The sequence below is a fragment of the Onychostruthus taczanowskii genome, unplaced genomic scaffold (genome assembly GCF_017590055.1).
Source record: "Onychostruthus taczanowskii isolate IOZ18803 unplaced genomic scaffold, ASM1759005v1 scaffold67, whole genome shotgun sequence".
Taxonomy (NCBI): domain Eukaryota; kingdom Metazoa; phylum Chordata; class Aves; order Passeriformes; family Passeridae; genus Onychostruthus; species Onychostruthus taczanowskii.
Genome location: NW_024504455.1, coordinates 6,727,451 through 6,741,267, shown reverse-complemented (window position 1 = coordinate 6,741,267; position 13,817 = coordinate 6,727,451). Strand labels below are relative to the sequence as shown.

Sequence of the window (13,817 nt, the reverse complement as noted above, 5' to 3'; positions counted from 1 at the left end):
CCAGTGAAGTCGTGGTTGTCCCATCCCTGGAAGAGTTCAAACCCAGGCTGGATGCAGCTCTAAGCAACCTGAACAAGTGACGGATATTCCTGCCCACGGCAGGAAGGCTGGAACCAGATGATCTTCCAACCCCACCCCTTCTGTGATTCTCGCAAGCTGTCCCCGGCTGCGCCCCACGGGCCCGGCCGGCCCGGGCGCCGTTCCCCGCCCCCCCCGCTCTCCGGACGGTCGCGGGCGCAGCGCTGGCGCCCGGGGACTGCCGGGTCCGGACGGGACGGCCCGGCCCCGCCAGGCCGGCGGGGATGTCCGCGGGCGAGGCCTCCCTGCAGCGCCCCAGCCCGGGAGGCCTCGCCGAGCCCCGGCCACGGCTCCGCCCGCGGCAGCGGCGCCTCCGCCGGAAGGGAAGCGGAGCCGCCCCGGCCAAGGGGAGGGGAGAGCGCGGGGGAGGGGACACCGCCCGGCCCGGCGCCCCCAGAGGCGGGCGAGCGGCCGCTCCGTGCTCCCCTCCGCGCGGCGGTACCTGCGCTGGAAGTCGGTCCGGAAGGGCGCCAGGTAAGGGTCCCGCTCCAGCAGCTGCTTCAGCCTCGGCGGCTCCGTGCTGGCGGCGGCCATGTCGCCGCCGCGGGCTTCGCGTGATCCGCGGCGCCGCTAAATACAGCCGGGCAGGGGGCCGGGCGGGCGGCCGGGCGGTGCGGCGGGGCCGGGGCTCCGCGGCTGCGGGAGGGATGCTGGGGGGGCCCGGCCCGGCCCGGCCCGGGCTCCCGTCGGCGGTGGGCTCGGTCCGGCAGCCCCGGCTCGCTGCCCGCGGGACGGGAACGGGCGGCGTGCGAGAAGCGCCGGTCTGCGAACGGCATGGGATGACAGCAGAGGAAATAAAAAAAAAAGTATTTGCGGGAGCCGACCCGCCCGGCAGGAGAGAGATGTCTGCCTGCCGTGGCTCGACAGTCCCTCAGTTTGTTTTCTTAGTGGCTCTTTGATGTCTTTTTCAGCGTGTCAGCTGCCGGGTGAACACTGTGCTCCCACACACATAAAGCCCACTGCACACCCCAGCCAACAGCAACACCCCCCCTCCCCAAAGCAGATTTGGCATCATCATGAGTGCTGGAATAAATTTCTCGACTATTTGATAGGGTGCTGACGTGCTCACAGACAGCTCAGCAAAACAAGACTCTGGGGACATCCCCGAGTTCTCAAACTCTGTGTCTGTACAGCAAAATGTTGCTTTATCAGACACATAAATTCCAAACGTGCTAAGATCAGTCAAACTGATCCTAGTGCATCTCAAAATGATGAATAGCACAGGTAGATTGCTGTGGAATTTTTTGACCTAATAGCAACGTCTTGTTTTTGGATAGGCCACCAGATATCCAAGGCAACTAATCACCAGCGTGACCATGCCTCTAGGCCAGCATTGAGCACTTTTATTTAAGGTCCAGCAATTTTGCTTTGTTTTGATATGTAGTGAGAAAGTTTATTTAGAGGTCTCTTTTGAATACTTTTCAGCTTGGAGATGCCTTAACTCGTTCCCACAACCACCTCCAAAATTGTTGTCCTCAGTTTGAGACTCATCCCCCTGTCTTGGCTTTCTCTGAATTTAAGTGCTGTTTCTCCTTCCAGTCTGCCAGATGACTAACAGCACCGTGTCTAATGAACACTAACAGTTCATTTATTACTTCTCCTAAAACTAGCTACAGTGAAAGTTTCCATAATGATTTGTTTCATCAACAGTGCATGCACACTTAACTGTATTTCCTTCCTTGTAGCAGTTTCTAATTACAGAGGCAAAAGTCCGAGTACCTTTATTCTTTTTCTCCTTATGGAGTACAACAAATATTCTGTCCTAAGACTGTGGGGCAATAGTCATACTGTTTGCTAGAGCAGTTGCCCTAACAGGAGGCACAAGGAGTTTTGGTTTGATTAATGAAAGAAGCAACATCTATGCTGTAGCAGAACTACTTGTCATATATTGTTCTGATAGATCGATTTTTTTTTTTTTTATAGTGGCCACAATTTCTTCAGTCACTGGAGACTGAAAAACTGTTTCTGAAATTACCCAGGCTTCTCAGAAATTTTGGTGTGGCAGTGATTTCAGTGCCTGTGCTAAAACAGCGTTTAACAACTCTTACCATCTTCTTTTTGCTTCTTCCCTCATACTGTGTTCATCATATTCTTCTGCAAATTCTCCTCACTCTCACACTTAAATAGCTTGGTCAACTCAAAGGAGAAGAGAAATTCCAGCTTATTACCAAGAGCCAAGAAATTGGGTTTTTTACAATAGTTGCATGTTGCATGTGCTGCTGCTTTGGAGCTTACAGGTGTTTGGTACTGGAGAGGGCACCTGCTGGTTGAAGTGGAGGTGGGAGAACAATTCCTGCAGCTTCTGAATGCATGAGCATTGGAAACAGGAGCTTCAGTCTTAGCACAGGTTCTTTGGTTTTATTCATTGTCAGGAAGCCCAAGCAAGTTCCCAGGGTTGTTATTAGGTTTGCAGCATAAACACAAGAGAGACATCTATAAATGTGCATTAGCAATTTGTGTAGGAATGTAGCTGTGACTTGCACCTCCCTGGAGACAGGGACCCCTTTGTAACATTCATTTTAAGTAGAAATGACACAGCATCCAGCCTCATATGCAAGCAACTTGAACTTCAGGAAGTTAAATTCTGCAGATAGCCCCTGTCCTTACAACAGACAAAGCCCCAGTGATATATTTAACACTCTGTGAACCAGAATATGAATAAGCATACCACTTGTATCTACTCATGTTTCGTTTTACAACTTGGGCATGACTTTATCTGCATGCTCTGTCACAAGTAACTGCCAGATACTAAGGCATATGTTATTTTGAGCACTGATTACACCATGATCCTGGTGTTCCCACCATGAGCCGAGGTTGGCTCTCAGGACAGTGCCATTTAATCCTCTACCTGGAGGCAAAACTGACATTTCAGACAATGAATATTGTCCCAACAGCTGAATGTGTCTTTGTGCATTTGTCAGGGATGGATACAAAGCTGCCAGCTGCTGCTGCCAGTAGAAACAGAAAGAGAAGTACTGTTGGGAATAACTGCTCTTTTATGGGGACAGCAGTGGATCATATAAGAATGGTGTCTAAGGCATGTGTCTGGCACCCAGTTACCAGTGAGGCTGGAGTATACCAATTACTCCAAAGTCTTTCAAAGGATGTTCATGCTTAAGTTATGTATACTTTAAAATTTTGCAGAGTGGTGCTTGAGCAGTAACTGTATTGTTAAATATAGTTAAATCTTTAAAATCAATTTAGATTTTTTTTAATACGCAAAGTTCAAAGATAAACCTAAATTTTGAAGAGAAAAATGTCTACTTCTGTCCTGCAGCACGTCCATTTTGATTCACTAATATATTGCACTTGCTTTGCAAAAGATGACAGAGATGATAAACCGTAGGAACTAAGTCAGGAAAAAGATCTTTCTTCAATAAGGCACTGGTTCAGATTCCCTCATCAATAGTTTATTTTCATATTTCAGCCAGAATGGATCTGTGGGGTCTGTGATCTCTGACTGGCTCTTACAGAGCATATTCCTGAGCTTCAGGTTCTTCTAAAGCAAGTGGCTTACAGCAGTCCTGGGTCTTGGTCCTGGCCTGGCTCTGTAAGATGCTTCTAAGCCTGTCTGACTTGTCTTTGGGGTACAGGCTTCTGCTCTGCAGCTGCTATAGGGACTGACCCAATCGCACAGTTTAACCTGTCTGAGAAGAGATGGCAGGTACCAAAGCCAGCAGGATATTTTTTTAACTCTGTGTTGAGAACATTGAAGAGTTGCTGATCTCTCAAAGTGACAAGTCATAAGGCATGCCCTTTGTATGGTCCAATTCAATACTTAAAGGCTATACCAAGACTTGTTATCCTTTTAGTCTGGGCAGAACTCCTCCCAACTCCTTTTCCTGGAAGTGTTTTTACATCTAAGTGTGGTTGGCCCACTGTGTTTGCTTGCATGTGGGGAGATGTATTTTTTATTGCCATTGCACCTACCCTACCTCTCACAGATGAGAGATAGTCCATGAGCAAGAGCTGACAACCTGTGAACTTGTGCCTGTACTGGATCTCATAATGCAAACTATCAAGAAAAGATGTTCCTGCGGACAGAGACAGCTGTTCAGAAAGATTTACACTTCAGTATTCCAGAATAATGGATTATTGAAGACTCCCCTATCCTGTTAAGACATTTCAGACATCTGAGCATGTTATGGGTACCAATCCATTGTAACCTCCCACTTTTGGACTGGTTTCTTCACATTCAGTATCTAACGCAAAGTGGAGTTCAAAGTTTGAAGGAAAATTAGCTTATTTTGCCACATCAGACAGCCAAACTTCCCCATGTTATTTGTTCAAGGATCCATGAGAAATTAACTGCACAGTTGTCATCCAGATCCAAAGCAAAAGCCCCCCTTAAAAAATAATAATCCTTTATCTCGGTAGTGTTCCCAGAGAGGTCAAACGTAGGGCATGGAGCTGTAGCTCACTGCAGGGTGGTTGTAGTAGGTGATCTTTAAAGGTCCCTTCCAACACAAGCTATTTTGTGATCCCATGAGACTTATCCCTATCTTTGGATTTGCCAAGGTGAGACACAGAAGAGAAAGGAAATGGTCAGTGTTGCACAGCTGCTGCCAAACACTGCATGATTGTTCCATAATTAAAACTGTACTACAGCAAGGATTCAACTGTTTGATTACATATGAAGAACAAAGCATATATCCTTGAAAATTGCAGCAAACAAGCAAATTGCAACAAGTATCTGCTGGTATGTCTATTAGTTTAGAGATGTCAGAATTTTAAGTTTGGGGGTTATTGGAAATGTAGGGTATTGATACTGTCTTTTAAGGCATCACCTTTGCCCTGCCGTGGTTTCAAGAGCTTTACATGACAACACATCTTCGAAGTTCAAAACAAATACACAATCTGAAACACAAAAAAGCCACTTTCAGGGTTGTAAGATTCCAGTAAGCACAGTTGATGGGAATGCCATTTTCACTTGCCATTCAGAGCAAAATAAAAACACATTCCAACAACCTGAAAGTCCTAAATAATGACTACTTCTTGTTTTCACAATATTGCAGTGTGATTATGCTTTGGTGTCCTTATTTAATATAATATAATTGTCCTTATTTGTATAATATTTTGTATAATATAATTTTGTATAATTATAAAAAAATGGAAATGTCTTTCAAAGTTATTTACACATTAATCAAGACACTTCAAAGTGTGATACCAATTTTAAAGCATCCAGATGTAGAACAGATGTGGAGCAATATTTGTTGTGAAAATGTCTGTGAGTCCTACTAAAAAATCAAGTAAGAATTTGTAGAACAGTTCACAGATACAAAACACAAATAAAACCTTCAGGAATTTCATAATATTTTTGGATGTTGTAAATACTCTGTCTGTTGTATGCCTTCTATATTTCTCAAAAGTAATTACTGCCAATAGTAACACGTTACTACAACTTTCTGCAGTTTCCTGGCATTTTCATATGTGTTTATGCATTGGAGGAAGATCATAAAACATTCTGAACTCTCTCCTTAATGCCATACCACAATACTTTGTAGCTGTCACCTCTGTTTTAACAATGTGTGTTTATCTCTAACACTTAGAAAATGAGTAGCTTGAGCTCTCTGGGATAGTTGCCCCAGAGGAACAGTCTTGCTATTATTGCAGCAGATCCTGTAGCAATATATTACTATTAAACAAGCAACTTATTAATGCTTGCCAAATATTGTATTCCTTATATCCAGTACAGTCAGAACTGAGAATGAAACCCCACAGCATCAGCAGCAATTTTGTTTTCTTGGTGTTCATTGTCAGGTCTTTCCTAAAACCCCTGAGGAATGATCTTACCTTGGGTGTTTCTTGGTTGCATAGTCCCAAAACACTACAAGCATTTAGGCTGCCTGGCCTTTTACTCAGAAAAGAAAGTGAAGTTGCCAGATAATCATTCAGAGGGTAACACATCTAATCCTTCGGGAGGTCAAGTGAGGTGAGAAGAAAGGAGATGCATACTGCTAATGCTCTGACAGCTCTGTCAATATAAATTCATTAGTATGTATAGAAGTATTTTAGATTTCAAACAGCAGAATAGTACCTCAGTTGTATTCATGAACTCAAGTGTCTCCCAAGTTCACTGCAGGAAAAGCAGATGTATCTGGTGCAAAGCGCGTGTGAAATGCAGCACTTTTGGAAGTCCAAAATGCTTTCCACAAACAGCCTTTTAGATCTCGTCAGTAATTAGTTCTGGTTTACTGTTTAATGGCAGCCGGTGGCATTTGACCCAATTAATTCTCAGGTATGACCAACAGTGTGTTGAGTGAACAGAAAGATAGGGCAGGGACAGATCCTTAATGCTACACTCAAAATTTTTCTGTAGTTAGAAGAAAACACCAAATGTGGAACTAAGAACTTGTTGTTAGTCTAATTAATATTTTAACACTATCATTTTTCAAAATATTGGATAAATTTGGAAAAAAAAACCCCAAACCCCAACACTCTCATTAATAATGCATCTCTCTCTCTCTCTCTATATATATATATCCAATGCATACTTGTTATGCAGAAAATGCTGTAGCACACAAAAGGGTCTGAGAGTTAACTATGGGTTTTTTTGTTTTAGATTATCACCAGTACAATACCTGAAGGTTCAGCCTTCACAATCCCAGTGATACAGAGCTACACTTACAGGTGTGTAATCTGTTGCCATAGGTGATTTTACTGTATGCAATACCATTTTCTATAGGAAATTTTTTGTGCCTTGGTAATTCACCTTTTCTTCTTAGAACAAAGACTCTACATTTCAAAACTCTACATTTCTATAAATATAGAAATCTTCATCCAAGACAAATATATATAATTTTTGTTGAGAACATCAATATTCATGGATTAGGAAGAACTAATCTGTCTTCACATAGGTTTTTTTTCCTTGCTTAGAGATAAATCCTTTAGGATGGATCCTTTTTCTCTTATTAGAAAGGTTTGTATCATGTTCATTTTTAAAATCAGCCATGGCATTTCAGTTAAAAGAAAAGTGGTATGACTTTCACTTTTTCTGTATGTATGCAGCTTAACAAAATTATACAGTAAAGAAAATTAAGTGATACACAGCTTCCAGTATAAATAGATTTGGAAGGGATTGCTTAAACTGTGTTACCTGTGTGAAATAACAGGAGCAAATATAATTAATAGTTATCTTAGTTACCCAGGCACCCAGCACCTCCTTCAGTATGAGTTTCTGAGGATATACAGGATTATTGGCTGCATTTCTGTTTCCTGAATATTTGATGTTGAAGTACATACTAATAAAACAACTACTTCTTTACTACTTAGTATGAAAATTTACTTCATGTTATTAGATAACTTTTTTAGACAACAGTTTTTTGCAACAAGCAGCTAAATACTTATATTTTAATCCAAATAGCAATCTTCACTGGTAATAGATTAATTACAGTCATGTATTATATGGGTAAATTTTGGTTTACCAAGTTAATGCAGTCCCAGTTCCATTGGAATAGTTTAAGTGATGACGGCTTTCAGTCAGTTTTCCTCAGTTTCAAAGACCCTTCCTTTCTGATGTTTCTGAGCCTTCTGTTTATCTCTCAAAATTCTCTCTGGATGTTCTTTTCCATTACTAATTCTACTCAAAAGATGGTTAATATTGGTGGCCAATCTCATTTTAGGTTAAGCAGCCTCTGGGTGCAGATTTCCTCATGCTTGTACCATCGGCCCCTGCAACAGGGCACCATCACACATCATCATTGCTTACAACAGCTCTGATTTCTCCTGCTAGAATATGCACTTCTTTGTTTCTTTCTGCATTGTATTATCTTCTCAGGCAGCCTCCAGGCTCTCTCTTCATTTTCCACTTTTCCTGTTGTTCCGCCAGGAGGGCAGGCCATCCCCAACTGGGGAGGTTTACTTTGGTGTCTGTAAAGGTGGGGCATAAGCAATCAGTCACCTTTTTCTTTATGCCAGTCTTCACTTAGTGATCTGCTAGTTCCAGGATCACTTCCCTCGTTTTTCTGTGTTGTTTCCATGTGTGTTTGTTCTAAGTCTGACTATTTCCTTACTACAGTATTTCCTACCATTGTATATGTGCATGAACTCTTCTCTGCCTCTTTTCAATTTGTCATCCTCCTTTTGCCACTTTTACCAGAGAAGAATATATGAGAGTGAATGCTGACAAAAAAAGAGCAGTTTTTATAGCATCTGAGTCATGCACTGTGATGGACTTTTTGTTTGTTTTTCTTGCTTCCTATTTTTTAGTGTCCCCTAGATCACTTCTTCACTACAGGTCTTAAAATATACACTGGTCATAATTCAAGGCTTGCCTTTCTCTACCACATACAATTCGAACAGAGACTGACAGCTTTTTCTGGTCTCTGCTTTCTTTCGGCTTGTGATCCATCCCCAGATGATACAATCTTTCAAATTCTGTGCCTGTTTTTCAGGTGCCTAGAGTGTTGCATATTCGCTCACAGCTGGCAGTTGCTACTGCAGGAACAGCTGGATTGCAACAATCTGCATCTCCAAGGCTTAGTCCCTGCTGAATGTGCCATTCCCTCTGCCCAGACATTTCTTCTACAAAAGGAGAGGAAGACAGGTATTTCTAGGAGCAGGGTGGACATGTGTAGTAAGAGGTTAGATTTGGTTTTCTCCTTCCTTGATTCTCCTATCAGTCTACCAGATATTGTCCTTTACAGGTAAAGCCATAAAATAAAAACAGTCTATACTCAGCTGGGTCATGAGAAAGGGACAGAGACAGAAATCTCTGATTCTGATACACAGGACTATGATCAGGGGCTTTTAAAGCAAGTATAATCAGATTTGGTGCTTCCATTCAGTATCCACCTATCATCAGCTTTCTCTGACTGCCATCTGTTTTCTCTTCTTTCTCTCAGATTTTCAACAAAGTTTCCCTGTCCTTCACAAAACCTGCTACTTGTCATGGCGAGGTTTGGCTGGAGTAAGTCACAGCCAGGTCATAAATTGATGTAACTACTGTTTCTCTGCCTTCCTTGGATTGTTAGTGATCCTGAAGCAGCTGTGCTGCCCAAAATTCTTTTATTTTATAGTAAATGAGATAATTGCCAGCAAACAGGACTGCACTGCTGCTGCATTCAATCCCAGTCTTCTATGATGACCATAGGCTTCCTCCTACAAGTTTTTTCAGAGGTTTGGTTGTTCAGCAACCCAACTAGAAGGATTCAGACAGTTTGTTACACTGAAAATCTTTGCTACACCATATACACACTGATAGAATTTACTGTTAGCCCAGTATATAGTCTAACAGTATAATTTATCTGATTAATGAAGAAAAGCCTCACTTTTCTGATGTTCTGGTCACCTTTCCAGTTGCTTCTAAGTCCTGAGCTTGGCAGTCTTCCTGATGCAGACAAGAGATGGGACTTGCTTTGTAGTCATCAGCCCCTGAGGCCTACAGAAGAAGAACAGTGATGTTTATGTTGGGGGATTCTAATTCCTCAGCTTTGGGTAAGTTTGCTTTTATTTTTAAACCTTATAACATCTGCTTCCCTCTTACCTATTCCCAGCTAGTTTGAATATTGTGCAGTATCTTTACTCCTGGGATCTCAGATTTCTACCATCCTCTGCAATTTTATTCCTCTATCACTCAACCATTTACTTTGCTAAAATCAGTAGCTTCAGCAATATAAAACTGTAATTCCTTGGTGGAGAATCCAGGAGACAGGTTAGAGACAGGTTGATTTTTCAAAATCACAGTAGTTTTGCTGAACTGCACAGTCAGCAGAGCTGTATAAAACTGGAGGTCATTGCATTGTTAAGTTCAAATTTGTCATTGAGCTTCTCAGGAAAAGCAGCTATAAATGGAAGACATCATGGATGTTCATACTATTCAAAGGCCTGTTTTACAGTCTGTCAGCAATTCAGTAATTTGTCAACACAGAATATAAAAAAACTTAAGCCCAATATCTCTGCCCATTTATTCTGCTTTGGTAGCATTTACCAAATTTATGTTAAAATCCCAACAGATCTTATGAAAAACCTTATATCTATGGCTTTTGGGACCCTGAGCAAATCAGCTCATTGTGCACTAGTCTCACATTAGCCAACTGTTGATAAATATGCTGTAGAAATACTCAAGCATTCAAAATCCTATGTCCTGGTAAAAAATTACAAATATTTTTATGTGTTCTTTTATTCTAGTTCTTTTTTCTCAAAGAATTTAAAATGTGAATAATTGTGTTGGAATAAATGAGAACACACAGACCTTTAATTATCATTACAGATTTATATTATTATAGGTTGTTAGGTATCTTATTATAAAGATATCATAATATATTGTTATATATTATATGCTATATAATAGGATTGTTATATGCATTATTATATTTATATTTTGTTATAGATATATATTTTTGCTTTAATAATAACCTTCTATAAATTTAACATTTTTTTAATCAGTGATACAATTTACTGCCTTTGGTCAGTCAGGTTGATAGTAATGAAGTAGTAGCCATAATAATACTCTCTATTAAGAATAGTACACTATAAAGTAGGAATATTTCCAAAAGTCTTTCATGCTTTACACTCATTAAAGCTTAATCTCATAAACCACACTGAGTCCTCTCCTGACTTGTTTCTGGTTGCCATTATCTGGTTCTTTTACTGTCTATGGTTAAGGAATTAACTTGTGCAAATAAAGAGGTTTCTTCATTCATAGGTTAATTGTACACACTGTTAGAATTATTTGTTCTATTTTATCCTTCTGCTGTTTCAGCTGCACACAGTTAAAATACTGAATTACTCTTAAAATTAATGAATTATCTGTTGCTTCTTGACCTAAGCACTCTTGCAGCTGTCTCCTCAGCAACTCCTGCATTGCCATCTGATTCAACACGTGCACAAGGAACACTTGCAAAGGGAGCTGAGTCATTCTCTAAATCTGGAACATCGTCCTCGGAACACAAAACTTTCCTCTGTAGGACTTAAGGGCAAGTATTAACTGTGTCATATTGCATAGGATGTTTTAGCTTCTCTTACTTTAAATTACTAGTGTGTCTTACTGAAAAGCACATAATTTAGCTGTATCCACCAAAATTTTCTTTGTGACCTTTTTGTTGCAAAGTGCCAATACTTATTTATGTTCTTACTTCTGTGTTCTATTTCCTTTTCTTTTAATTAATTATAATTTCAAAATAGACTCACATTTTCACTGGATTGTTTTTAGTACATATATGTAATTTCTGTGAACTGTGACTACTTTGCTGTCATTCAGGAACCCTTGAGTCTTAAGGAACATAACCTCCTGTACAATCAAACTGTTATTCCAGTCAGAACATTAAAAGATGCTCACTGTGAATATCAATCTGACTTAAGCCATGTGATACAGCTAACATTTAAGAGGGCTGATGAATGAGGACATGTATTATTCACCTTAAAAGTGAGGAAAAAGCAAGATCAGCTGTTTATGTCTTATTACTTTCTTAGCACTATAAAATATCATGCACATTCTTTGCATTTTTAAATGGATGGACTAGTTTCCATCTTGTCTCTGTGCTTGCCAAAATGTGTGCTCTGGTAGGTTGAAACCACTCTAACACTACTACAAGTGATTAATACTAGGATTTTTCTCAGGTTTATGTCCAAGTTGATGGGTTACTTGAAGTTCTGAATAAGATTTATATGAAGATTTGAGAAGAGCTCTGTATATGAGTTACATTGCTCAAAATAAAGCTTTTCAGCTGACTTCTTCAGTATAATTCTTTTCATGTTTTAGGAATTTTCATGCTAGGTCTGTTTTTGTAAATACTGCCTTTATTAAATTTTTAAAATCCCAAAGTAATACTTTTTGCTTTAGGTTTATTTTCTTGATTTATGCGCTAACATGTTTATCTTCTCCCTCTCTCTTGTTTTAACACTGATTTTTTTTCCCTTTGTTTTACAGTAAGTCATGTGGCATTGACATCTCTAAGAAATTTAAAGTTAACGTGGACGAAAATTAAACAGCATATCGATGGATGAGATAGACATGATGGTTTCTCCACAATGTCATTGCATGTTGATGAAGGGACAGCACTATGAAATATGAGATGCTAATGTCATCAAAATACTACCCTGGCTTTGCAAGGAGTTGCACAAGGAGCCATTCCTTTTCTGCAAAAGGAAGGCTTGATTATTTATAACTTTAAAAACAAAAACAGAAAAACAACTGCCATATGTTTCCTGTTTTCTTAATTTCCTTTCTATTCCATGAAGTGTAGATATTCCTATTAATTAAAAAAAAGGCAAACTATCACCTCTTGTCTCTGTTTTTCTTAAATCTAGAAATGTTTTGCAAATTTAATTTCAAACAATGTCAAATGTCTTGCCCTGTTTTTTTCATTTTTAGAATAAACTGAAGTGTTTCAGCTTTTGGTGTCTGTCCTGCTTGTTCACATGATTTCATTTTTATATCAGGGTTCAGTTTTTCATAAAAATCAAGACCTTTTTCAATATTGAGGACCTGTAGTGGGTTCTGTTGTATTGCTGTACTAAATTAAATTAATTTTGTAACCTATTCAATATTCAGAAACATGAAAACAAGTTTTTCTCTGAGTTTAAATCAGGTATACTATGTCTTTAAGGTTAATATATTTTACATAGTGCTTTGCATATTAACTGAAGAAGGTTTGATTAGTTTTATTATTTTCATTCTTTTAAAAAAAGTCTTTTGCATTGCGTATTATCTCTGTTAGTAAAAAGTATAAAATCTTCTCTGATAACTTTCTATTATGTTAGAGAAGATTCAACAAAGCCTTTAATTTCTTTTGTCTTACATTGTAAACTAGGATAGTTAAGGGAAAAAAAATCTTTCAAGAACATGCTGTCTGTTTGTAAATATAATACTGTAATTCATCATTAGAGATAACACACAGGGGTTATAGCTGTGTGAGCTATTTAAAAATCAAAAACAGCACACTCGGAGTGCAGCCCTATTTGAAGGAGCAGTACATAAAAGTTACCCCTCAAGAACGTAGCGTTCTGAAGGGCAACCAAATATAATTATTTCATGTGGTGCCACATAATTGAGATGACTTGGAATTCCCCCTCTTGTAGCACTTCTGATCTGTCTCTTAAGTTTGACAGGGTAAGGTTAAATCTCCTTCTGTCACGGGTTGGGAAGTACTTGTGGTGTTAAGAATAGCTCATTAGAAGTGGATGGAATGTCTCATGTACATATTAATTACCATAACACTCAGTGAATGTGTCTTTGCTGGCAGAATGACACACTTTGCTGCTGTATCAATGAAAACTGAGCTTCTTGTTTGTTAAAACTAGGTCCAATGAAATAAAAACATGGGAAATGGAGCAAGATTTTTTTTTAATATACATTTCTGTTCTAAACAAGTCAGCACCTATTTCTTCTAAGAGAGAATTTGAATTGAACATAGGACCATGATAATCTGGGACTAGAATTTATATCTGGAAAACTGAGTGCCTTTATCTTGTTTCAGCTGAACTTGCATGATATTCCTGTTACCTGTGGATACTTAGCACACTGCCACTGCTAGGCATTTTGACATGGCTATTCAAATGCCATTTTGAGTGATTTTTCTGTAAGGCTATGATTATCAGGACCCAAAAAGAACATTAAATTACTGAGCATGTTCTTCTACCAATTTGACTGAATATTCCCAGAAATGTTTCTAAGAATTCACTGACTGTCAGACAGCAATGCCTTTATATCCAGTAGCACTGTCTCCCACGGGATCAGAGCAGTTGCTGGACCTTGCCTCTGCCTAATCTCTTCATTGCAGTCTTTGTGAGTGACAGGG

At 39.8% G+C, this 13,817-nt stretch overlaps 1 protein-coding gene and 1 long non-coding RNA gene across 3 annotated transcripts in view; one reads left to right on the top strand and one right to left on the bottom strand.

The window, feature by feature from the left end:
• The window catches only part of GBE1 (1,4-alpha-glucan branching enzyme 1), a 139,412-nt gene extending 138,739 nt beyond the window's left edge, over nucleotides 1-673 (bottom strand). For both annotated transcript variants that reach the window (XM_041420850.1, XM_041420851.1), the window contains exon 1: nucleotides 521-673. In XM_041420850.1, the coding sequence (XP_041276784.1) occupies nucleotides 521-612 (92 nt within the window). In that variant the 5' untranslated portion in view covers nucleotides 613-673. The remainder of the gene's footprint in view (nucleotides 1-520) is intronic.
• On the top strand, nucleotides 304-10,988 carry LOC121344682. The gene is made up of 3 exons (XR_005953865.1): nucleotides 304-552; nucleotides 9,376-9,513; nucleotides 10,848-10,988. It is a non-coding gene; the product is annotated as an uncharacterized LOC121344682 (long non-coding RNA).
• The last annotated feature ends 2,829 nt before the right edge of the window (nucleotides 10,989-13,817 follow it).